Source organism: Zonotrichia albicollis, chromosome 29 (assembly GCF_047830755.1).
Source record: "Zonotrichia albicollis isolate bZonAlb1 chromosome 29, bZonAlb1.hap1, whole genome shotgun sequence".
NCBI classification, from domain to species: domain Eukaryota; kingdom Metazoa; phylum Chordata; class Aves; order Passeriformes; family Passerellidae; genus Zonotrichia; species Zonotrichia albicollis.
In genome coordinates this window covers 2,371,382-2,395,515 of record NC_133847.1, presented here as the reverse complement: position 1 = coordinate 2,395,515, position 24,134 = coordinate 2,371,382, and the positions used below count along the sequence as shown (strand labels likewise).

Here is a 24,134-nt window from a genome sequence, read left to right as displayed (position 1 = left end):
GCTGGGTGTCACTGCTTTGTGCTCCCCACGGTGTCAGTGCCACCCTCCCTCCCTCTCTCCCTGCTGCCTCGGTACTGCAGGATGGGGGTACCTCGGCTGTGCCAAAGCAAACGGGGCAGTGCCCTCACACCGCGGGCATGAGAGGCGGCTGTGCCAGCTGTGCCAGGCCTGGCAGGCAGTGGGATCAGGCAGGGTGCTGGGCACGTGGCCTCGCTGCAGGGCTGTGAGTCACTGCACCTCTGCTGCTGCTGCTTATGCAAAGGCTGCCATGGCACGGGCTGTGGGGCTGTGGGGCCATGGGATGGGACTGTGGGGTCATGGGGTAATGGGGCCATGGAAAATGGCTGTTGTGTGGGGCTGTGGGATCATGGAATGGGATTGTGGTGGGGGGCTATGGGGCCATGGGGTGGTGGTGTGGGGCTATGGGGACATGAAATGGTACTGTGGTGTGGGGCTGTGGGGCCATGGGGTGGTGGTGTGAGACTGTGGGGCCATGGAATGGGGCTGTGCTGTGGAGCTGTGGTGTTCAGGGGCCATGGCATGGGGCTGTGGGGCCATGGGGTAATGGGGCCATGTAAAATGGCTGTGGTATGTGGCTGTGGGATCATGAGGTGGTGGTGTGGGGCTGCGGGGCCATGGAATGGTGCTGTGCTGTAGGCCTGTGGGGCTGTGGTGTTCAGGAGCCATGGCATGGGGCTGTGGGGCCATGGGGCTGTGGTGTTCAGGGCCCATGGGGCCGTGGGTGCAGGGTGGGTGTTATCAGGACACACTGTGAGTGCAAAGCAGAGCACGGAGAACGGGGAAACTGAGGCAGCAGTGGGGTGCACCCCTGAGCCCTGCGGCCCGTGGGGGCTGTCCCTGTCCCCGCCCGGGGCCGGGAGCAGGGGGCAGCAGGGCCGGCTGTAACCGGAGCCCCCGGGCTGGCCTGGCTCGCTCGGGGCTCACGTAACGCCGGCCCGGTGCTTATGCAATAGGCGCTGCCATGCGGCTCTGAGGGACACCGAACGCCGGGCAATTACCCGGCCCTAATCAGCAGCGACGCAGGTAACGAGGCTAATTGGAGCCGTGGCCAGCAGAGCTGCCGGGGGAGGAACGTTCAGCCTCCCCCCGCACCCCGAGGGGTGTCCCGAGCAATTAGTGACCGCTGAGCCTTCCGTAGGGGCCGGGGGAGGGGAACCAGGGCCGGGCTGGATCCTACCGTGCCCCGGGCAGCGGCTCTGGGTGCCCATGGGGTGGAGAACGGCACCTCCATCCGTGCCTGCATCCCCATCTGTGCCTTCATCCCCATCCCTGCCTCATCCCCATCCCTTCCCACATCCCATCCGTGCCTGCACCTCCATCCCTGCCTGCATCCACACCCCTGCCTTCATCCCCATCCCTGCCTGTATCACCATCACTGTTTGTATCCCTGTCTCTTCCTGCATCCCTGTCCATCTGCACCCTCATCCCTGTCTCCATCCCCATCTTTGTCTCCATCCCTGTTCCTGTCTCCATCCCTGTTTCCATCCCTGTCCCATTCTCCATCCTCATCTCTCTCTCCATCCCTGTTTCCATCCCATCCCTGTCTCCATCCCCGTCCCCGTTCCCATCCCGCTCTCCATCCCACCCCTATTTCCATCCCATCCCCCTCTCCATCCCCATCTCTCTCTCCATCCCTCTCTCCATCCCCCTCTCCATCCCCATCCCTCTCTCCATCCCCATCCCTCTCTCCATCCCTCTCTCCATCCCACCCCTATTTCCATCCCATCCCTCTCTCCATCCCCATCCCTCTCTCCATCCCTGTCCCATTCTCCATGCCTCTCTCCATCCCCATCCCACACTCCCATATCTCACTGCTGCCCCAAGTAGGTCACTGGGCCGTGGTGTTTGGTGACCGTGGGTGGCTGCAGTGCTCACCCTGGGGGCTTTGCTCCCTTTGTCCCTGGTTGCCCTGGCCCCAGGGGCCCAGCCCAGCCCTGCTCACCCCTCTGGGCTCGGTGGTCCCTGGGGAGGGGCAAAGGCAGCATCCCCTGGCCCAGGCTGCAGAGCCCTGACCCACCTCACTGCACCAATGACACCCAAATCGGCACCTGGAGGACATTCCTGCCCTCCCATCAGCACCCCCTCCCTCCCTGGAGCCCCAGGGGCTCAGCCCAGCAGCGAGGGGTGCAGGGGCTCCCCGGGCAGCTCCCCCTGGCACAGCCCCAGCTCGGCACCGTCCGGGCACCGAATCTCCAGCGTCATAATTAGGAGATAAACAGGAAAGAGGAAAGGGGCAGATTTCATATTCAGCCCCAATCCCCCCAGGACAGATAAAAGCGGAGTGGGGGGACTCAAGGGGGCTTTTTTCCCACTTGTTTCTGCTGAATCAAACATTTTTCCTCCTGCTTAGAAGATTTCCTGACTCCCCCCGTTCCCCCCGCTCCCGCCTTAATGAGGTTTTGCTGTAAAAGTCTCCGAGCCTCAACCATGGCCTTGAGTTAATCTCCAGGCACCTTCAAAGCTGGGTTGTTCCTGCCCCCCCTCCAGCCCCTCCTTCACCTCCATCTTTTTGAACTTCCCAGCCACAAAATTGCTGAGTTTCATGTGATGCTGCTTCTCCTGTGCCTGGTGGCAAGCACAGGGGTCCCACAGCAGGTGGGGGCACCTGGCAGTGACACAGACCCTAGGGCTGGGATGTGGCATGGTCCTTCCAGGTGGAAAAGCCACCTGCCTTTGAGGGGAATCTCCAATCTGGGGTGAAAAGGGTAAATTTGGAGATTTTATTTTGCCCCCATATTGGAATATTGTGGAAATGCTGCAAAAAAGATAGCGCAGGGCCACCAAGGGGGCGGCTCTGGTTTTGCCACCAACAGTGAGGCTCTGGGGGCTGGTGGCACTGGGGCATCACCCTGTGGGGCAGGCAGAGGATGTGGCAGGTGCCAGGAGCATCCTGGGCTGGGCATGGCTGTGGCACCCCAGGCTGGGGCTGGCAGCAGGAAAATGCTGCTGGTCAAGGTGCTGTCCTGGCAGCAGGGATGCCACCGAGGGGCTGTGCAGCTTCCAAGCCCCTTTTCCAGGCAGCAGCTGCTTCCCAAGGCAGAGCCCTGGGTGGGCAGCCAGGACTCTGCACCCACCCTGCCTATCACCTGTGTGGGTGCCCAGCCCTGGGCACAGCAGGTCCAAAACCCTGGCAATGGGAGGGTGGGAGCATTTGGGTCCAAAACCCTGGCAATGGGAGGGTGGGAGCGTTTGGGTCCAAAACCCTGGCAATGGGAGCAGCAGAAGCAGAGCTGCCAGCACAGTGGGTGCTGCCCTGTCTCAGCCACGCTGGAGCCCTCGGGCACTGCCAGGCTCCTGCCCCCGGTGCCCCCGGTGCCCCTGGGGCACTGCCAGGCTCCTTCCTGCCCCCAGGCTGCCCACGGTGCCCGTACCTGGGCGTCCCGTTCCAGAGCCGATCTGGAGGCTTTAGTGCAAGTTAATCCCAGCAATCCCTTAATTCCAGGCACCGAAATAGGAAAGATCAGTAGGTCAGTGGGAAAAGCTCTTGGCCAAAGTTAACATGTTAATGCAGAGAGAAGGCGAGGTAAAGAGCAGGGAGGAGGAAAGTGCCCAGAAATCTGCTGCTGGCCCTGCCCATGCCCGGGCTCTGATCAGTGCATCCTGCTGGTTTGGGGATGCCAAGCCCAAAGGGAGGCTTGGCAGCTCCCACGGGGTGCAGTGTTGGGAAGGAAGGAGGGTTTTTTGGAAGGAAGGAGGGTTTTTTGGAAGGAAGGAGGGGTTTTTCCCTCCCAGCAAACACCCCAAGCCCAGCAGTGGCATCCCTGATGGTTCAGCCCTGCCCTGCAGAGCCGGGGCTGTGCTTTAGCCCCGCTGAGCAGCCCTAATTAGGGCTTGGCAGGCACCTGCCTCGGCCCCTAAGCGCCTTTTTGGCTGCTGCTCTGGAAAAAGCCGTGCCAGAGGGCTTAGCTTTTAATGCAGCCAAAGCCCAGGTGAGCCACCCACTGTTGCCAGCCCCAAAGGGCTGTGCCAGCCCCCTCTGAGGGCTCAGCTCTGCTTGTGGGTCCCAGCTCCTGCTGTGGCATCACCTGCTGGCCCCACACAGGACCCCCAGCCCTGCAGTGCCCGGTGCATCCCAGCTGGAACACCCCAAGGCCTTTCCCTGCATCCCCAGGTGTTCTCCCTTGGGGTTTGGGTGCTTTTGGGCAATAATATCGCTATGGGAGCAGTTTCCTTAAATCCATCTTTGTTACCACAAGCAGCTTAGCACCAGAAACTCTCTTCCTCTCTGCTCTTTTAATACGATCCCAGCTTAGCAAAGCCCTGGGCTTAGCCACTGCCCCTGCAGTGCAAGTGAGGAGAGGAGAATTAAATAATATGAAAGGAGAAAACAAAGGGCTCTGCTTGATTTAAGCAGCTGGAGGGGGGTGGCAGGAACCCAGCCCTGCCTCGGGAGAGCCACTGGGGTTACCCGAGGAGGGGGATGCTCGGTGGGGTGGTACAAGGTGAGGCCCCTCTGGGATACCTCCTTTTTACAGGTCAGTGGGTCAGGGATGCTCTGATGCTCTCCTGCTGACAGATCCCAAGGGAGACAAGGCACCTCAAATACCTCACTGTGCTTCCTTGGGGCAAATATCCCCATTTTTGGGAGTTTTTCCATTTTGGGCTCTGCCAGAACCAGTGAAAGCTCGGGAGCACTCAGTGTCCTTTGCAGGGGCAGATCACACAGGACATGGGCCTTCCCCACATTTCCCACCCAGCAGACCGGGGTGGGGGTCCCTGGCTGCCGGGCAGACCCTGCTCCCACCACGGGCTGGGGCTTCCTGCTCATGCCGGGCTCGCAGCTGCCCGGGCTGGCTCCCATGGCTGCCACCGTGGCTCACCTTGGACTCCGCTCCCGGCACAGCCCAGCGCCCGCCGGGGTTGCTGGGGAGACGGGCTGGTTTATTTACCATCGGCTCTGCGATAAGGAGTGTGAAAGGAGAGGAGGAGCACATGGTGTCCAATGTGCCTGACCCACTTTTCCATCTCCCGGGCATCGCTGGCCCTCGGCGATTGGATTGCAGCGGCTGCGGAGCCCCCGGGGCTCGGGGAGTCCTTCCCTTCCCTTCCCTTCCCTTCCCTTCCCTTCCCTTCCCTTCCCTTCCCTTCCCTTCCCTTCCCTTCCCTTCCCTTCCCTTCCCTTCCCTTCCCTTCCCTTCCCTTCCCTTCCCTTCCCTTCCCTTCCCTTCCCTTCCCTTCCCTTCCCTTCCCTTCCCTTCCCTTCCCTTCCCTTCCCTTCCCTTCCCTTCCCTTCCCTTCCCTTCCCTTCCCTTCCCTTCCCTTCCCTTCCCTTCCCTTCCCTTCCGTCTGGAGCAGTCCCCACAGGGAATTTCGGTGTCTCAGCCATCACCTGCCGTGTCCCCCGCGCTGTCCCCTCCCCTCCGATGGCACCGGCACCGCGGGAAGGTCCAGTGGCCCCTGAGCCCCAAACCCCGCCGTGCCCCGAGGGTTTCGCTTCGTCTGGCCCTTCCCGGAGCATCTTTCCTTCCTTTCCTTCCTTTCTTTCCTTTCCTTCCTTTCCTTCCTTTCTTTCCTTTCCTTCCTTTCCTTCCTTTCCTTCCATCCTCCCTCTCTTCCTCCCTCCCTCCGAGCCCCGGGTGGGCGCACAGGTGAAGCATCCCCGGGCTCGGGGGGTGGCTGGGGATGGATGGGGGTGGCTGGGGATGGAATCCCGGGTGGGATCTCCACGGAGCCGCTCCCCGGTCCGCGCTGGCCCCGGCGGCGCTGGCACAGTGGCCCAGATCTGCCATTCCGCATGGCTGCCCCCGCTGTCCCCGGGGCCGGGCCCGCCGGGCCGGGCGCTCGCTCGGCGCCTCGTCCGCCCTCCCGCTAATCCGACATGACTCTTCCATTAGAGACGAGATGCCGGCAAAGAGCTTTTCGGTGTAGGAATTAACTCCTTCTCCCACCCCGCAGCTCCCTGACCTGGAGCGTGGGCTCCGGCTGCGTTGTCTGTGTGGCCTGGGGTCTGTGGGATGGGGAGGGGTCCCTCCGTTGTCACCCCCAGCCTGGTGGTGGTGGCTGGTTCCCCGGGGGACATGGCCAAGCCCTCAGTGTGCATGTTCCATCCTCCTGCTCCTGTGGGAATGCAGGATGCCAGCAGAGCCCTGGCACTGAGGGGGCAGAGAGGGGCACCCCCGGGGTGGCAGGAGGGGCCCCAGCCCTGTCCCCGTCCCTGTCCCTGTCCCTGTCCCTGTCCCTGTCCCTGTCCCTGTCCCTGGCTGCAGCACAGCTGCTTCCCTTATCGATCTTCTCTTGCTGTTAATTATCGGCTCCAATCGAGCCTGATCAGAGCCACGGCTCCCTGGTGTAGTTTTGGCCATTCCTCCCCTGCCCTGAGGTGCTGGGGGTGCTGGGGAGCAGATGGGAGCCAAAGGGGAGCTTGGGGAGCAGGGGGAAGGTGGGATTTGGGGGACCATTCCTGGCCAGGGGGTGCCCCCTAAGCAGGGGCCCTGGGCACCACGGTGGGGACTGAAGGAGGGGAAGAGCCCAAGGCAGGAGCCAGCACTTGGAGCCCTGAATGGCCCAAATGTCCCAGAGCAGAGGTGCCAGCACCTCACATGTGGCACTGGGGGACAGCAAGGGTGGCTCCAGAGAAAAGGAGGAAAAAACAGTGCAGGGTTCACTCTCCAGGACCAACCTCTGCCCCAAGGACACCTTCCCACACTGGGGCAGAGCTGTCCCTCATGTCCATGTACCCCAGGAGCCATTCAGGGGTGGTGACAGCAGTCCCCAGCCCCCTGCTCCAAGGAGAAGCCCCAGAACCTTCCAGAAGGGCAGCAAAGCTGATCCTGCCTGGTGCTGGGCTCAGGGGAAGCACCCACACTCTGCCTCCTTGTGCTGCTCCATCGATGAAGAGAAGGATGGGCACTCGTGTCCCTTCCCATCTGTGTGCTCAGGGCTGAGGTCTGTCCCTGGATGGAGTCAGGAACCCACTGATCGCAATGGGAGACTCCTCAAGCCAGGTCTCATAAGCTCTTGGAGATCTATTTCTCACCCAAGACAGCTCAGCTACCTTAGAAGGCATACAATCAGCAGGATGGCTTCTGTTGCAGTGTTGGAAACAAAAAAGTTTAATAAGAGGCAAAATAACAAAACTTTTTACAGAGAAAAACCAATCCAGGTGCAAGAGGTTCTTGCTCCTGGTAAAATACCTCACAAAAGCCATTGGTTTCTTTGTTCTCTTCTTTTTCTAGTTGCTCAGGCAGGACATTTTGGCTCCTGTGCAATTGGCCATCCTTAAGTTTGAGGTGAAGTCCCCCAGATCCTATGAGATGTCTTTTCACCTAATCGAGGAGAGAAACTTCTGGGCTTCTTTCCTTTTTGAGGGGACAAAGGAGGGTTTTGTCTCTCCATCAACAGAGGGCACATTCCTATAACTGGTATCCCATTCTCTCACCTGAGGTCCTGGAAAATGCCCTAGACAGAGGGCTCACCCCCAGCACACAGAGGGGAAACTGAGGCACGGAGTGAGGAGAGGACACGCACACCATGATGGGCTCTGCATTGCCCATGGTGGCTCTGCTGGAACCACGAGGGTGCTTGAGCCCTGTCCCTGCCATGGTGGGGGCTCTGCTGCCCTTGGGGCTCCTTTCAGAGGCAGCCACCCCCCAGCAGCCCCCAGGCAGGGAGTGCTCAGGGAGGGCTGCAGAGGGTGGGGAGGAGCCGCTGTCCCCTGATGTTGTCACCATCACCTCACCCTCACTGCGGTGTCACTGCTCTGGGGACCTTTTGCCATGGTGGGCTGGGCCAGTTTGGGTCAGGATCCTGTGTAAGGCTGGCCCTGAGCACCTGGCTCACAGAGGGGATGTCCCAATGGAGAGCTGACCTGGATGCCAGCCACCCGTGTGACCGTCACCTCCCATGGCCCTGGGACAAGGGCCTCTAGCAAGGAAACAGCCCTGCAGGACTGGGGACAGCTGCTGTCCCTGTCCCTTGTAGTGACACCAGGACATCCCAGCCCAGGGTGGGCTCTTGGGGCCCCTCTGTGGTGCTGTGGGACTCAGAGTGGGGGACAGCCACCAAAGCCAGTTTGGGAGGTCACCATGCATCTCCCGATCCCCCCAGAGCAGAGAGATGCCCAAAAGGACACGACCTCTCCTCCCACCCTGGGCAGGGCCAAAACAAGCATTGATTATTTCTGAAGGACTCAGGGTGCCATCACTCTTCCTCCACACTGGATCCTCAGACTCCATGGCAGTGCAGGAAACCATCCCCAAAATCCCAGTGCTGAACCCCCCATGAAATATTCAGGCTGCTCTGCACAATTCCCACCTTGCTGCTGTCGGAAGCACCATGAATATTGCAGGTGGGCATTAAAGTTTCAGGGCTGCCATATTTCAGGACACTGTCACCACAGGAAGTCCCTCCACTGGGATGTGTCACACCTTCTCCAGGCTCCAGTGACCTCTTTCTCTCTGGTTTACCCCAAAAACTGGTGGTGGGGATGGGCTGGGTCCTTGAGGTGCAAACCAACAAGAAGCTCCTCAGTGAGTCCCTGGAATGGGCTGGCACAGTTCAGGGAAGAGTTGCAGGACTGGGAAAAGCAGGAATTGTGGTCACCTCACCCCAAGGCTCAGCCATGGTCCCTGACAGCAGCACTGCCCCACTCCTCCCCACTTCCAGGCACAGAAGGATGCCCTGAGCACCTCAGAGGGTTTCATCCTCCATGTCATGAGCTTTCCAGGTCAGTCCCCATCAGAAGGGACCATTCCCTGCTCTCATAACTTGGCTCTTCCCGTGTTTATATAACAGCGACGTCTCCTGCGGACTGGGGAGAGAATTGGCCGGGGAGAAATAATGAGGATAATTCAAGTCATTTGGGAAGACGAGGTTTTCGAGGTGCCCAGCGTCTTCCACCTTTTACATGTTGTCTCTAATCATCCGCAATCTCGGATGGCCATTGATGGAGCTCGTTGCTGTGGTGACGGATGAATAGCCCTGGGATTGTACCATGCCAAAAAAGTGCTGTCCTTTCCATCAAAACAACAACAACAACAAAAATATCATTTTGTTCAGGAAATTAAGCAGTTTGCAACCAAATAGCAGAGTCTGAAAAGGCTCCTGCGTCCGTCCCTTCCTCCTGGCTCCCGTGGCTCTGTTGGGTTTGTCAGGAACATGCCCAGCGCCCCAGAGGCTCCTTTGTGTGCACCAGACAAGGAGAAGGTGGTAATTGCAAGGGGGTTTCTAACCCACTGAGCCTTTTAAAAGGATTTGATGCCCCCCTGCACCTCTGTGCTGGCCCAGATGTGTGTCACACAGGCAGGGAGAGCGGGGCTGGGGGCAGCACTGGGTTAATGTGTTAGCTGTGCACAGCCAGGGGACAGGGGACAGGGCAATGGGGGGGACTGGGAGCAGGCAGGGTGTCAGGGCTCAGGTCCTGCCATTCCCCAGGGAAGCAGCAATTCCCAGTGGTGAGAGCCAGCACGGGGCTCCTGAGCTGCTGAGAGTGCGGCCAAAGCCAAACAAGGGTTTCTGCTGTTGTCAGCCTCTGTGGTTTTCCATATAAGCTCCCTTCCAGGCAAAAGGACCAGAGCCCAGCTTCCCTTCCTCCCCAGATGCCTGGGAAGCATCTCCTGGGGTGGCTGCTGGGGATGCTGCTCTCAAGCTGTGCCATTGGATGTGGGGAGTGCAGCCCTTGGGGACAAGGCTGAGGCTGGGAGGGGGAGGCTTTGGGGTCTGCCCCAGGCTGTGGTTTGACCCTCCCAGTGCTGGAACCACACCACCATGTCTCAGGCTGTTCATTGGGGGTGTTTGTATAACCCCAGACTGGCTTGGGTTGGGAGGAACCTTAAACCTCATCCCATCCCAGCCCTGCCATGGCAGGGACACCTCCCACTGTCCCAGGCTGCTCCAAGCCCTGTCCAGCCTGGCCTTGGGCACTGCCAGGGATGCAGGGGCAGCCCCAGCTGCTCTGGGCACCCTGTGCCAGGGCCACTGGGTCACTGGGCTGTGACACAGTGCATTGTAACCCCCATTACTGCTCTGGGCTGCATTTTGAACCAGAGGTCTGGTCCCTGCTGGCATCTTTGGTGCTCCCAAACACTACCCACCAGTGATGGAATCACAGAATCATAAAATGCTGGAATATCCTGAGTGAGAAAAGACTAACAAAGATCATCAGTGCAGCCCTGTCCCTGCACAGCCACCCCAACAGCCCCACCCTGAGCAGCCCTGGGAGCTCCTGCAGCTCTGGCAGCCTTGGCACCATTCCCTGGGCAGCCTGGGCAGTGCCCAGCAGCCTCGGGGGGCAGAACCTTGCCCTGAGCTCCATGCCAAGGCCTGGCACAGCTGCAGCCCTTGCTGGGCTCCTGTCCCTGTGCCAGAGCAGAGCTCAGCCCCTGCCCCTGTGCCTGCCCTGGGGAGGAGCTGCAGCCCCCGAGGAGCCTCCCCTCAGTCTCCTGGGCTGCAGCTGGACAAACCGAGGACAGGGATGGTGATTTGGAGCTGTGTGGCTCCCACATCCATCCTGCAAGAGCGTAAAAAGCCAAAACCATGGCAGGGCGAGTGCCCAGCTGGCAGCCTGGAGAGCCCTGGGGCACAGCAGGGTCGGAGCCAGGCCCTGCACCTTGGGGCAGCAGGAAGGAGGAGGGAGAAAGAGGGATGGGCACACGGAGAGAGAACATTTTGGATGACCTGAAGAGGAAAAATGCGCTGAGTTCCCGCAGCTCCAGCCCCTCCAGTGCTCTGCCAGCCGTCCCCATCGCCCTCCGCCCTCCCTGGGCTCAGGCAGAGCCAGATGGAGGGAGGCACATCCTGGCTGCGCGGAGATCGGGGCGGTGGAGCGGGCTGGGGAGATTAACTCCGCCGGGAAAACAAGCGCAGCAGACACCGCAGAGCTCAGGACCCGCGTGTGTGTGTGTGTGTGTGTGTGAGCACACGCGTGTGCCCCGAGCACACACGCACAGAGGGAACTCGGATGTGTTTGTGTGTGCTCCACAGAGCCGCTGAGCCCGCGCCTCGCCTCGGAGGGGCAGCCGGGTATTGGCGATGTGGCCTCATCCTTTAATTGCTCTGCTTTGATAACAGTGATAATTGGCTGGAAATCGATACTGTTTTGCTCCTGTTTTTCCCATCCTGTCTCACCCAGCCTCCCCTCCCTTCCCGGACGCCGTTGTTCTCTCTTTAGTGGGTGACATTTAAAGGCTCTGCCACAGCCATTAGATAACCCAGGCGGAGATGATGCTGTGGAGGGAGAGGGCTGATGCCGGCAGGGATGGGGGCAGCTCCCCTCTCCTCTCCCACGGCTCAAGGACAGATGGACACGATGCTCCATCAACACGTCCTGGTGCTGTGGGAGCCACAGGGGTGGGGGGACCGCTGGATCTGGGGGTGAGGGAGAGTGAGGAGGGAGAGCAACAAACCCAGGGGGTGTCAGCCAGGAGCTCCCTCCGGCTTTGGCTCTGAAAACTGTGCCAGAACACCGCGGGGAAATGTGTATTAATATCACACTGCCCAGCCTGCCCTGCTCTGGTGCCCCCTGCCTCTCCACAGCTCCTGCCGTGCTGCCCCAGCCACAGGTGGGATCTCAGAGCCCCCCAGGTCAGGCACCTCCTGATCTCCTTGCAAATGCCCTCAGAGCAGCCCCTGTGCTCCACCTGCCCAGCTGGGGCTGCTGGGGCTTTGCGCCCACAGAAGGTGCCCTGATCCCCACAGCTGAAGGGTTTGAGGAGCAGGACAGCAGCACCAGAGGGTGCGTGGGGAGCCCCAGGAGCCAGGGGCACACTGGGCTGGAGCTGCAGCCCCATCCCGGCCTGCAAGAGCCAAGGGACCTCATTAGCCAAGGGAGCCTTTTTGGCTGAGCGACCCTCAGTAACAAAGCAGGGTCTAGGGACCCCCTCTGCAGGGCTGGCAGTGGGTGAGGGAAGCTTGGGAGGCTTCAGGGGTGTGAGTTACCTGTGCCCTCACCTCCATGGGCACCTCTATGCCCACCTTCCCCGATTACCTGTACTCATACCTTCCCAGGGTACCTGTGTACTCACCATCCCCATGGAGCTGTGTGCCCACCTCTAGGAGAACCTGTGTGCTCACCTTCTGCGGGTAGCTGTGCACTCACCATGCTGGGTACCTGTGCTTTCACTTTCCCCAGGTACTTGTGCACCCACTATTGCTAGGTACCTGTGTGCCCACTGTCTGTGAGTACCTGTGTGCTCACCATCCCTTGGTACCTGTGTACCCACTGTCCCCAGGTACCTGTGAATTCACATTCCCCAGGTACCTGTGCACCCACCATCCCTGGATACCTGTGTGCTCACCATTCCTGGGTGCCTGTGCACCCACTGTCCAAGAGTATCTGTGAATTCACCTTCCCCAGGTACTTGTGCACCCACTATCCCTGAATACCTACTCACTGTCTGTGAGTACCTGTGCACCCACCTTCCCCGGGTACCCACACCCACCCTCTGTGCCCTCACCCTCTGTGGGTACCTGTTCACCCATCTTCTGTGGGTACCTGTACACCCATCGTCCTTGTGCACCCATCCTCTGTACCCTCACCTTCTTTGGCTACCTGCACACCCACTCACTTTGGGTACCTGTACACCACCCTCTGTGCCCTCACCCTCTCTGGGTACCTGTGCCCTCACCCACTTTGGGTACCTGTACACCACCCTCTGTGCCCTCACCCTTTCTGGGTCCCCGTGCCCACGTCCGTGGGTTCCAGGTGCCACCTGGTGGCCGCGCTCCCGGCCCGCGGTGCTGTCACCGGCAATGTCCCAGCCTGTCCCCGCAGAGAGCTTTGCGTGCCCCAAAGGCTCCCTAAGGCACCCGCAGAGCGGAGCCCGGCCCGCGCCTCTCTTCGAACCGAACCCGGGCCGAACCCCGCCGGAGCTCAGGGCACAGATCTCTGTAGGGCTTTGGGCAGGGAGGTGCTGGGGACACTCCCTGGCCGTGGCTTCCCGGGGGTTTTGCTGCTCGGTGCTCCCCAGCCCCAGCAGAGCTGGGGGCGGGTGTTTTCTCCTATGGGATCTGCGCCCATGGCAATGGCAGTGGGGAGGGCTGCACCCCCGGCAAGGGCTTGGAGGAGAGTCCAGGACTCCAGCACGGACACACGGGCTGGGAAGGGAGTCCTGCATGCAGGGCTGGGTACACGAGCTCAGGAGGGAATCGGCCCCATGATCAGCTGGGCCACCTGAGCAAAGCTTTGAATAGCCCCCCGCATCCTCCAGTGCTTGCTGAAGAACAGCAGGAAGTTTGTAGCTGGGAATCCCTTGACCTGGAGACTCCTGGAGCATCCCATTCACCCTATGGATGGTGTACAACCCCAGACCCCAGAGCTGGAGATCCCGGCTCCTCTCCTGCCTCTGGGGCAGAGCTGGCATCCCTCCCCTATGGATGAGGTGTGAGCAGAGCGTTGTCCAAGCTCTTCCCCAGCAGTTACAGCCATGTCCCCCAACAGTCCCCTGCCCTGCAGCTGAAGGCCCTGCAATGTCCCAGCCTCTGCAGCCATGCAAATCTGTGTCCCAGCCCCTGTAACTCAAGGGACAACGGTCTCACACTCCTTCCTTCATCCTGGGTGTGGTTGTGACCCCTCTCTCTGCATGGGAGCCGGCAGTGTCTCACCCCACACACCCACATGAGGGTCTCAGCCCCTCAGCTACAGATGGGGCATATCTGTAATCCCGGTCCTACAGCCAAGAGGGTCAGAGCTCCCTCCCCTACAGTCAGGGCACACGGACACCGCAATCTCTGTAACCAGGGGGTTACAGCCCTCGCCTCTATTGCTCAAGCACACCCACACCCCAGCCCCTGCCCTGTGCCCCTATGGCCGGGGCAGGCAGGGCTCACGGTGCTCCCCGCTATTCCCAGAGCCCAACCACACTCCTGTGCCCACAGCCGGGGGTCACAGTGCTCCCCACTATTCCTGAGCACGCCCACACTCCCTGTGCCCATAACCAGGGCTCACAGCCCTCTCCCCGGTACTCCCGGAGCCCATCCACACTCCTGTTCCCACAGCCGGGGGGGGTCACAGCCCGCCCCGCTACTGCTGAGCACACCGACACCCCAGCCCCTGCCCTGCACCCCCGCCCGTGTCCCCACGGGCTGCCGCAGCCCCCTGCCCTCTCCCCGGTTATTACCGACTCCCCCGGGCCCGTCCCAGGCCTCGCGTCCCCCCCGTCCCGTCCCCCCCGTCCCGGGCCCTCCCCGGGGGAGGCGCTCGGGGCCCGCGCCCGCCATGTTTCCCGGCAGCGCTCCCTGCCCGCCGCCCGCCTGAGCCTCCCGGGGCCGGCCCGGCCCGGCCCGGGGCCGCCCGCCCTCCTCCGCCGCCGGTGAGTGGGGCCCGGCCAGCGGGGCCCGGCCCGGGGCTCCCGCTCCGCGCAGGCCGCGCAGCCTCGGCCTCGATTGGCGCCGCGGGCCGGGAGCGGGGCGCGGGGCCCGGCCGCGGCGGGCGGGGGCGGCGGGCCGGGGCCGGCCGCGGGAGGGCGCGGGCGGGGGTCTCTCCCCGGCCGGACAGGGGATCCCGGCAGCCCCGGGCTGCTCGGGCACGGCGGGGGCCGCGGCTCGGCCCGTCCGCCCGGCTGGGCCGTGCGGCGCTCGGGGAGGGCTGAGCCCGCGGCCCCTTCTCTCCGCAGGGACTTGATCGACAACAGCTGCCCAAGGTTTGTCCGTGTGGCAGCGGGCACCGACCGGGACCCCCGAGGGATCCGCTGCTGCCGGGGCTGCCCTGGCTGCGAGTGCCCGAGGAGAGGCCGGTTCGGGCCGGGAGGGTCCCGGTGTGGCCATGGGAGCGCTGGTCTGAGCTCTGCGGGGGACCCCCGGGTGCGGAGCCGAAACCCGCATCCCCCAGCTCAGGACAAGGAGGGATAAACCAGAGGTGATCCGGTTCCGTCCCACGGGAGCGCTCCGGGCAGGGTAATGGTTTCGTGTTTGTCTTGTTTATTCCCTCGGTGAAACAAGTTTAGTAGGAGCGGGAAGGGAAGCGGCAGGGTTGGCTGGGGGGTCGTGGGTGCTTCATGCACCCCACGAAGGCAGCACTGCTGGGAGCTCCTGGTACCAGCGCCGTGGCTTTGTGCCCGAGCTGGAGCCCCCTGCACCCACCATGGTCCTGCGCACATCCTCTCCCCTTGTTCTGTGTCAGAGTTGGACTGGCTGCAGCCACGTTGTCCACACACATTGGAATATTGTGTGGTTTTTGTTTGTGCCTCATGGTTCTCATTTGGAGCACTGTGGTGGGTTTGGCCCTGTAAATGGTACACTGTGTGTGGCTGGACGGGGCCGGTTCCTGGGGTTGGAGGTAACTGCATGTGATCCAGAGAGAAATTATTAAGATTAAATTTAAAATTAGGTTTCAGTGTGTCAGCTGTTTTCCCTGGGAAGGTGTTCTGGAATCACATCTTACTGCTGGAAAGAAAACGTTATCCTTATTTCCAGCCTAACCATGCTAACATCCCCCTTACCCACGTATGTCAGAGCAGAGCTTCAGTGGGTTCTTTCTGCATCGCTTGCGTCATCTTCCTGAGAATTAAAAAACTAAACCAGGCTCGAAATGAAAACCAAAATGTGACTGACTGGGCCTGCACTGGGCGTGTGAGGTGTGGGTGTTCACGGGGGGGCATCAGCAGTGCTGTGGGGGCACATTTGGTGCCGGTGCAGAGCGGATTGTTGGGGTCTGACGTGCTCGTGTGTCACCGGGAGTTTAGGGAGCCTCGTGGTGCAGCAGGGACAGCTGGGAGCCAGTTCCTGTTGGCTTTGCAGTCTGGCTCTGGGCAGCTCTGGGTGACTTAGGGCCCCAGGACATGGATTTTATGAGCCCTGAGTGCTCGAGGGTCTGGGGGCCTGGTGAGGTTGTGCACGTGCAGGAACCGGGCTCTCTTGGGATCCTTTGTGCTCCTTCCTGATCAGCTGCAGCACACAATGCCCGGGTGCTCGGGCCCTCACAGCTGTTTATTTGTGATTGCTGGCTGCAGCTCGGTGCCTCGGAGGGGCGAGGATGGCTCAGGAGACGAACCAGACGCAGGTGCCTCTGCTGTGCACCACGGGCTGCGGCTTCTACGGCAGCCCCCGGACCAACGGCATGTGCTCCGTGTGCTACAAGGAGTTCCTGCAGAGGCAGCAGAGCAGTGACCGGATAAGCCCTCCAGGTAGAGGATTTTTTCTTGGAAATCTCTCCTAAATGGATGTCTGGATACAAACTGTGTTCAATCAACTGCTCGGCCACCAGCAGATTTACCCTCTCTTAGAAAAATCATATTTCCCTTTCTATGGATGCCCAAGGCTCTAAATCAAGGACCCAAGCCCTCAAGCACTTCTGTTCCCTGTCAGGACAGGCACTTGCTTTCTTCCCAGTCTCACCAGTTTGTGAAGCCCCATCCCAGCCAGCACCTTCCAGTAAACTGTAGAATTTCACATGTGCTAATGGTGATCCCAGCTTTCAGCTATTTCCTGCTCCCTGATGAGGTGCTGGCTGCTGGGAACCATGACAAAGCCCCACAATGAAGTTTTATTTGGCCTATATTTATCATATTCTTATCTTAACAGTGTGATATCTAAAAGCCATGTCTTACAAGGTTTGTTTCCTGCACTTGGGATGGGAACAGGGGAAGGATGCTCTCTGCAAATGTGAGCAGGGATTTCTTTTGCTGGGGGTTTGTGCAGTACCACATGTACAGAGTGAGAAATGCCTCTGAGAGTTCTTCCACAGTTTATTCCTGGGGGTCATGGAATTCATCATGGCTTCCTTTGAGTCACCCACACAAAATATGCTCAGGAACATGACTTTTCCTGACAAAGGCTCTTCCTAAGACCCCAGCTTAGATCCTCAGCTGACACAAACCCATATGTGTCTGTTGAAGCCTGTTCCTTTCAGCAGATGAGGATCTGGTTCTTACACCTTGGAGAAGTTACAAAGTGCCATTGGGTTCAAGATCCAGACAGCCCTGCTGTCCCACAGAGTCCCAAATTTGGCACAAATTTGGAGTAGGAGCAGGGATATGGGAGTGATCCCAACGGGGGTGTGCCCTCCCAGCTGCAGTGTGGAACAGGAGTGTAAGGCATGCTGGAAGTGCTCGTTCTGCTTTCTCCTTGACTGTCCAGCACCTGAGGAACTGGCTGGTACTGCCCAGAGACCTGACCAAGCCTGCTCTTGTCTCACAGCACCCAGTGGTCCCAGCAGCAGCCCCATGGCCCCCGAGGCCATCGCAGGACAGTGCGCGGAGGGAGACTCCACAGCTGAGGATGCAAAAGCCAGGTAGGGGCAGAGTCTGGAGGGGAGGGGATCTAAACCCTGCTGAAATCCAGCTCTGGGACACCAGGGACAGGCTGTCATCCTTTATATGTCTGTGAACAGGCTGGGTCAGACTTTGTGTTATGACTCTAGTTTATTTGGAAGATTGAAATGTCTCCCTCAATCTGCTGCTGCTGCTGTCTGATGAGTAGAGTGAGGTATCAGAGGGTTGGTAGTAAATTATCTTGGTCAGTGCACCTTGTTTGTCCCTGGCTCTGTTCAACTGTTCAGTTTCTGCTCAGTCACAGGTATTGGGATTTTTGGGGTTTTCCTGTGCAGGGTCAAGAGTTGGACTTGGAAAGGTCACCAGGATCATCAGCTCAGAATGTCGTGTGATTCTAAGTGAAAGCACCTGCTGGTGACCCAGTCTGGAGGCTGTGGCAGCAGGATTAGAGACCTTGGGCCTGTTTGATGGGGAGGAGGACAGAGCTGCACTGAGCTCTACCATCACATTACTGCCCTGACTCATAATTGTGTTTTTCTCCCTCTGGACTTGTTTGGATAGGCTCTTGCCTTGTCTTTGAGATATAATTGGGTGCAAAAGGAAACTGAGATCATCACAGATTCATTCCATTTATGTCTATAAAGACCTTTGATCCCCAATCTCAAGGGGAATTGACCTGCTGTGCTCCTGACCTACTTTTGAATATAAGGAAATAAACTTTATGGGCTGAAGGTCTCTCCCACATAACTGTCTATCAAATGAAAATACTTGTGTTTTCTCTTTTTGTTTGTCTGCTGCACATGCTCCCAGCGCTCAGACTCCTGTGACCCATCAGATGACAGCCATGAGCATATCCAGAGAGGAAACCAGCAACGAGACAGAGGAATTCAGCAAGACAGATGAAGCCTCATCGGCTTCTTCCTCATCAGGTAGGGTGGTTGGTTTGTCCTTTGCACAGATCTGAGTGACATTGAGCTCAGGAGTCCATTGGAGCAGCAGGGACAGCTGCTGACCCCGGGGTGTGTCCCCTCCCGGCAGTAAAGACACACCTGAGAGCTGAGGAGGAAACTTGTTTTGGTGACAGGGAGGAGAGCAAATGCAGTGCTCGAGGGCAGGCTGATAGAGATTGCTCTGTGGGCTGAGGGCTGAGTGGCTGCCAGCCCTGGAGTGGCTGGCAGCAGGATAATCTTCCATGACGCCTCTCCCAGCGCATGGCAGCGAGCCCGGAGCGTCCCACAGCCTGACGCTGCCGGCACTCCCCTGCCAGCTCCCGAGGGGGAGGCAGGGAGACAGATCCATCCCAGCCTTGCAGAGAGGGGACTCCTTTGTGGCAGTGCCTGGAGGCCTGTTGTTGTCACCCTGTGTGATGGGGGAGCTGTCCCTCGGGGGGTGTTACTCAGTGTGATGGAGGTGCAGCAGAGTCACTGCCCAGTGTGGCATCCTCCAGCTGATGCCATGAGCAGGTGATGTGCATGCAGCCACCCTCCTTTGCTCAGCTGACAGCTTGCTTGCATTGAAAGCTAAAAAAACCCAGGAGCTGCTGGTTGCTAAAAAGCCGGGCTCTAGTCACCACACATGGCTGGGCATTGTGGGTTAGGTAATCTCTGCTTGCCTGCAAGCCCAGGGGCAATTTACAACAGGCAGGTGAGAGGCTGTTAAAAAGAGGCTCGGGAGAGCCTGCCCCTTTCATCTGCCTGTGTAATTTTTAGGAGGCTGTTTAGGGTAAGCTCCACAAAGCTGTCTCTGTTTTGTCTCCTCAGAGCAGCCTGCACCACAGGTGCTCCAAGGAGCAGTTGGAGCTCCTCCCTCCTGTTGACTTCTCTAACCTGCTTAGGTACTGGAGGAAATCCTGCTAAGCATCAATGACCTTTAACAATCTGGCTTTGAGAGCTCAGTTTTCCTTTTGGTAGATTAGAGGCAGTGATGGATATCTGTGTAAAGCATTCTAAGACCTACATTTGGGGAACACTTACATAAGAGTCAGCAAAAATAATTAGTAGTACTTACAAGGGGTTAATTTTTTTTCTCCCTGTGAAGATTAACTGTGGGCTCAGCTGACAGCTGTGTTGCTGTACAGCAGCTGAGCTGTAGTGACTATCCAGTCACCGTCCAGAGGCCAATTCAGCTTTGGATTTAAAGCATTTGAAACAGAGAGAAAGCTGTGAGGTGGAGATCTCAGTGGAACAAGGCAAATCTCACCGTTTGTGGTATGACAGCCAGGGCACACAGAGAGTAATCAGAGCCTCGAGCAGCTCCTGTAATAAAATGAATATTTGGTTTATCAAGAAAGGCAGCAAAACTCTTGCCTCTGTTCCAGGTACCCTGCTTGAGATATCCCAGAACACGGCTGAGGGCAAGACGGCTTCGGAAAAACCGAAACCGAAGAAGAATCGCTGCTTCACCTGCCGCAAGAAGATTGGGCTGACTGGTGAGTGCCTTCCTCTGGGAAAGCTTCTCTGTGCCCCAGGCAGCCCAGAGTGAGAGCCCTGTGAGCACAGTGCTGTGGTGCTGCTGGGTTTGGAGGGTCAGAGGCTGGAGGTTCCCCTCACATCCATCCTGGAGCTGTGGTGCTGCAGGAGAGGAGGGAGGAGAGCTCTGACCTGCAGCAGCACTGGCTGAGGCAGCAGCCTGGGGATCATCCCACTCACTGCCAGGGTCCTGGCAGCCCTTGGGAGCAGGGTTGGATGCAGCAGCACCTCTTGGTTGTTCCTGCTTCTTGGCAGAAGCTGCTGTAGAGGAAGGCAGAGCTCGCTGTGGGTTGGAATCCGCTCCTGGTCAGGTCTGTGGTAAAGCTTTCGTAACAGTGACATGAACTGAGCTAGACCCAAATGGAAAATCCCTCTCCAAGACTCATCCCATTTGTTAATGCTGCCTGATTTCCACTGTTAGCTTCCTGAGAGCAGGATGGCTCTCAGCATGCAGCCTGTAAAGCTGGAGAGAGAAGTGCTGGATGGTGTCAGGGTACTGCTATCAATGGGAAAACAGCTTCTGGAAAGTGAAGCAATTAATTTGGCTGTGGTTTGTTAATAAAAACATCATTCCCCTAAATTATCTCTGGCATTTAGTGCTTCTCTGGAAGAAAGTTAACTCTGGAGCTGTGCAGGTCATGCTATTCTGGCAGAGCACTTGCTTCTGTGGCCTGCTTGGGGCATCCAGCAGCCCGGGACTGGCTGTTTTCATGGATATAAGAGGCTTTGGCCAAGTCTAGACTGGAAAGTTTGAACCTGAGCTTGCCTGGAAATCCATGGGCACTGTCCTAGAATAGGGGTGGGTTTATAAATCTGGATCTGGGCTGGGTGCTCTGTGCCCAGCCTTCAGGTTGCAGAGAAGATTGTTTTCCTGGATGAGGGTTTCCTTTAAACTATGAGAAGTTCTCTTCTTTAGGATTCAGTTTATAGAGAACTCCTGTGAATTCAGGGCATTTAGGATAAAATTATTTTTCTAAACCAGGAGTAAATTGGCACCTTGGAGCAAGGTGTTTGTGGGCCTATAGCTGGAAAAACATGAAGGGACAGAGCAGGATTCCCTGCTGTCCTGCAGCACATCCCCTGCTTGCTCCCTGCCTTGCTTTCCCAGTGTGCTGTGTTAATGGTAGCACTCTGAGCATTGTCCCTGTATTAAGTGACTAAAGTAAGAATTTTGAAGCCTGAGTGGCTCAGACATGATCCTGTGGTGGTGACAGCTCTGCTGCTCGCTGCTGGTCAGCCCAGCTGCTGCTGTGTGACCCTGGGGAGCTGGGCTGGCTTGGAGGGCTCAGCTCCAGCTCGGGCTGCCTGGGGAGCCTGGTCTGGATTAGCAATCTGGCACTCTGCAGTGCCTGGCACGTCCCTTGTCCCCAGGGAATGTGGACAGCAGCTGCTCTGGGAGCCTTTCCCACCATGTGACAGCTGGGGCTGCCCAAAGCACACAGAGCTCCAGAGGAAAGCCAAGAGCCACCCATGAATGAAGAGTCCCTTTGGCCTTGGGGAGCTGCAGCCCCCCCTCCCTTGCTGCTCTCTCTGCATTGGTGGCATTTCCTGGCGTGGCAGGAAGGAGCCAGGCCCTGCTGCCTTCCTGCCCAGCTGGATGGGGTCTGATGTGGCTTTGTCCCTGCTCTTCCTCCCCTCAGGCTTCGACTGCCGCTGCGGGAACCTGTTCTGTGCCATTCACCGGTACTCTGACATGCACGCCTGCCCCTACGACTACAAGGCAGAAGCTGCCGAGAAGATCCGCAAGGAAAACCCCATCGTTATCGCCGAGAAGATCCAGAAGTTGTGAAGGGGTCCGAGCAGCTCGAACTGCAGCCAGGCTGCCTGGTGCTCCTCCCCTTCCTCCCAGCCTTCCTCCTCCTCCTCCCAGCCCCCGCGGCGGTGCGAGGGTGGCTCCGGCAGCGCACACAAACCGGCACCTGGGCACGGGGCCTCCTCGCGCCTCTGGCACTCACTTGGTGTTCCTCCTCTCCCTCCCTGCCTGCCCGACAGCCACAGCTCAGCTGATGTGTTCTCAACCAGCTTCCCAAAGGAAAAGGGACCGTCCTGCCCCGCTGCTCTGGCTCTGAGAGCTTTGCACTCGCCTCTTGCTGGGCACGGTGGGAGGAGCCGGGCTCAGCCTTTCCCTTCCCTGCGGCTCCGAGTCCTGCAAAGCACCCAGGGCTTGTGGCTGCAGTCCCTGAGCAGCCTGGGCTCTGTCCCTCTGCCTGCAGCCCCGGGAGCTGGGGGATCCTGGCAGCCAGGCTGCCGTCTGCTCCCCGGGAGGTGTTTGCTCTCCCATGCAGAGAAGTTGATTCTGTAGTTCCAGCACCCCACACCCCTCTCCCCACCCTCTGTTGATGCTGTTGGAGAAGCAGCAAGGGGGCTGAGCAGTGATGCTGGCACAGGGAAGAGATTTTGTGGCTTGGAAGTGAGGTGGGCAGGACAGGACCTTCCAGAAGGTTCTGCTGGCTGCCTTGTGCCTCTCCCCTCAGGGAGGGAGCCAGGGACACCCCTGCTCCAGCCTCCTGCTCCAGCACCCCTGGATAACCCTGGCTGCTTTCCCAGCAAGGTGTGTGTCCCTCAGTGCTGCCTGTGCCTGCTCCCCTCTCTCCTCTCCCCTCTCCCTTCTCTCCTCTCTCCTCTCTCCCTGCCTTCTGCCTTACACGAGTCGCTCTCATCAGGGTTGTGCACAAAGCTCAGGTCCCCACACCTCTGCTTCTGGACCTGTCCCTGCATCCAGGTGACAGTGGGGTCCCCTCCTCCCATGTGGGCCATGCTGGCATCGGGGAGAGCTCGGGGAGCCCACCCAGCTGCCCTCCTCTGCCTCCTCCCTCCCTGTGGGCTGAGAGGCAGGGCCAGGTCCCCAGGAGATGCTCTGCAAGCCAGACAGAGGGAACTGGGGCACGGGGAGAGTCACAAGGAGGGTGCCAGGGTGCCCAGAAATCCAGGTGGGGGCTCAGAAACGCCCATGGAGAGACCCAGGGAGCAGGGAGAGGTGCTTGGAGGGCTCTGGGCTCACTGACAGAATTCCCTGAGGTGCTGGCAGGCCAGGGAGGGCTCTGGGGTGCAAGGGAAGGCAGAAGGAGAACGTTGGGGTACAGTGAACATCCTCAGAGGCCTCGAGAACCCCAAAAGCCACTTGGAAGGCTCTGGGGGTGCACACACTCACTCACACAGGAAGGGAGGTGTAGGAAAAACCAAATGCCGCTCAGTTACCACTGCAGAAAGGGCACCTGGAGGGCTCTGTTGGGAGGACCCGGGGCTCAGGGATGCAGCACAAGGCAGGCAGAGGCTCCTGGGGCACAGCCACAGCCTCTCCCATGCCCGGGGGATTCCTGGGAACACCAGGAACAGGGCTGTGGCCGTGGGGCTCTGGCTCTCTTGCAGAGAAACCCGGCTGTGTCCCGGGGGACGAGCAGCAGCCTCTGTCCCACTCTGCTGGCCATCCCACGCTTTGGAAGCTTTCCCTCGGTGTCAGCAGAGCTGCAGGGCCCAGCTGGGGGAGATCTCAGCAGCTCCTTCCTCCCAAGGGCTGTTTTCCTGCCCTGCCTGTGGCAGTTCTGCCCAGGTGCTGCTGGGGGGATTCCTCTGAGTGTTTGGTGTCTGCAGCCTGCTCCAGCCAAAGCAGTGTGTGCTCTGTGCCAGCTGCCAGCAGCATCTGAACCTCCCAAACTGCTGCAAACCCCCCGTCCAGCACTGAGAGGAGTGAGGCTGCCTCTCACCAGCCTTTTCCTCAGGATTTTCCTTCTGGATAACGTTGACATCATGTCTGGGGCAGGCAAGTGGCTGCAGCCCTGCACACACCTGGGAGCTGGAGCTGGTGCGTGGCCAGGCTGGGTTTGCCACTGAGCTTTTGGCTGAGGATGATCCCTCAGCCTCGGGGGATGCAGGAATTGCAGCCACCAGCCCCAGGGAAGTGCAGCAGCTCCCGTGGATCCCTTGGGAAAGCCCACAGCCACCTGCTTCTCCAGCACCGCCCCTTTCCCTGTTCCCCCTCCCTGTCCATGAGTGTAAATACAACACAGTCTAGTTTGCTTGGATGCTGTGGGTGCTCTGTTTCAGGCAGGAATGTCTGTGGGGCTTGGCTTGGCTCTTTTGGGATGGCTCTGGGGCTCTGTGCCTCAGTTTCCCTGTGGATGATCACTGACAGTACCTGGAGCTGGCTGGGGATCAGACCTGCACCCCCAGATCTCAAACCCACCAGGGGCTGGGCTGGATGATCCCCAGAGGTCACTGCAACCCTGACAAGTCTGGATGAGCAGGAAGCCCTGGCTGGGTTTGAGGGGTTCTGAGGTTCTCCTCTTGTCTGCTGTCACCCCCTTGGGGCAGGAAAGGGAGTTTGGGACAGCAAAGCCTCCCCTTCCCCATATCCATGTGGGGCATTTGGGCTGTGTGTGGCACCAGGGGTGACTTCAGCAAGGCTTGGCTTGGTGACATCTCTGTGGGGGGACACGGGAATGTGGGAGGATGGATGGACAGGAGGGAGGGCCTGGATGAAAGCAGAGCTCCGAGGGCCTGG

At 59.2% G+C, this 24,134-nt stretch overlaps 1 protein-coding gene across 2 annotated transcripts; it reads left to right on the top strand.

Moving 5' to 3' along the window:
• The first annotated feature begins 14,113 nt into the window (after positions 1–14,113).
• LOC102073840 (AN1-type zinc finger protein 5) lies at positions 14,114–23,655 on the top strand. 2 transcript variants are annotated; one of them, XM_074528968.1, is made up of 7 exons: positions 14,114–14,267; positions 14,571–14,850; positions 15,906–16,079; positions 17,092–17,185; positions 17,976–18,094; positions 19,483–19,593; positions 21,274–23,655. In XM_074528968.1, the coding sequence occupies exons 3-7, from the start codon at positions 15,929–15,931 to the stop codon at positions 21,420–21,422; spliced, it is 624 nt and encodes a 207-aa protein (XP_074385069.1). In that variant the 5' UTR covers positions 14,114–14,267; positions 14,571–14,850; positions 15,906–15,928; the 3' UTR covers positions 21,423–23,655. The 2 variants fall into 2 exon arrangements, with proteins under 2 accessions (XP_074385069.1, XP_074385068.1); XM_074528967.1 differs by having other exon boundaries at positions 17,032–17,185.
• The last annotated feature ends 479 nt before the right edge of the window (positions 23,656–24,134 follow it).

Coding starts and splice junctions, on each gene's coding strand:
- LOC102073840 (XM_074528967.1), top strand. CDS start 15,929: ATGGCTCAGGAGACGAACCAGACGCAGGTGCCTCTGCTGTGCACCACG. Junction 17,186..17,975: donor GCTGAGGATGCAAAAGCCAG/GTAGGGGCAGAG, acceptor ACATGCTCCCAG/CGCTCAGACTCCTGTGACCC. Junction 18,095..19,482: donor ATCGGCTTCTTCCTCATCAG/GTAGGGTGGTTG, acceptor CCTCTGTTCCAG/GTACCCTGCTTGAGATATCC.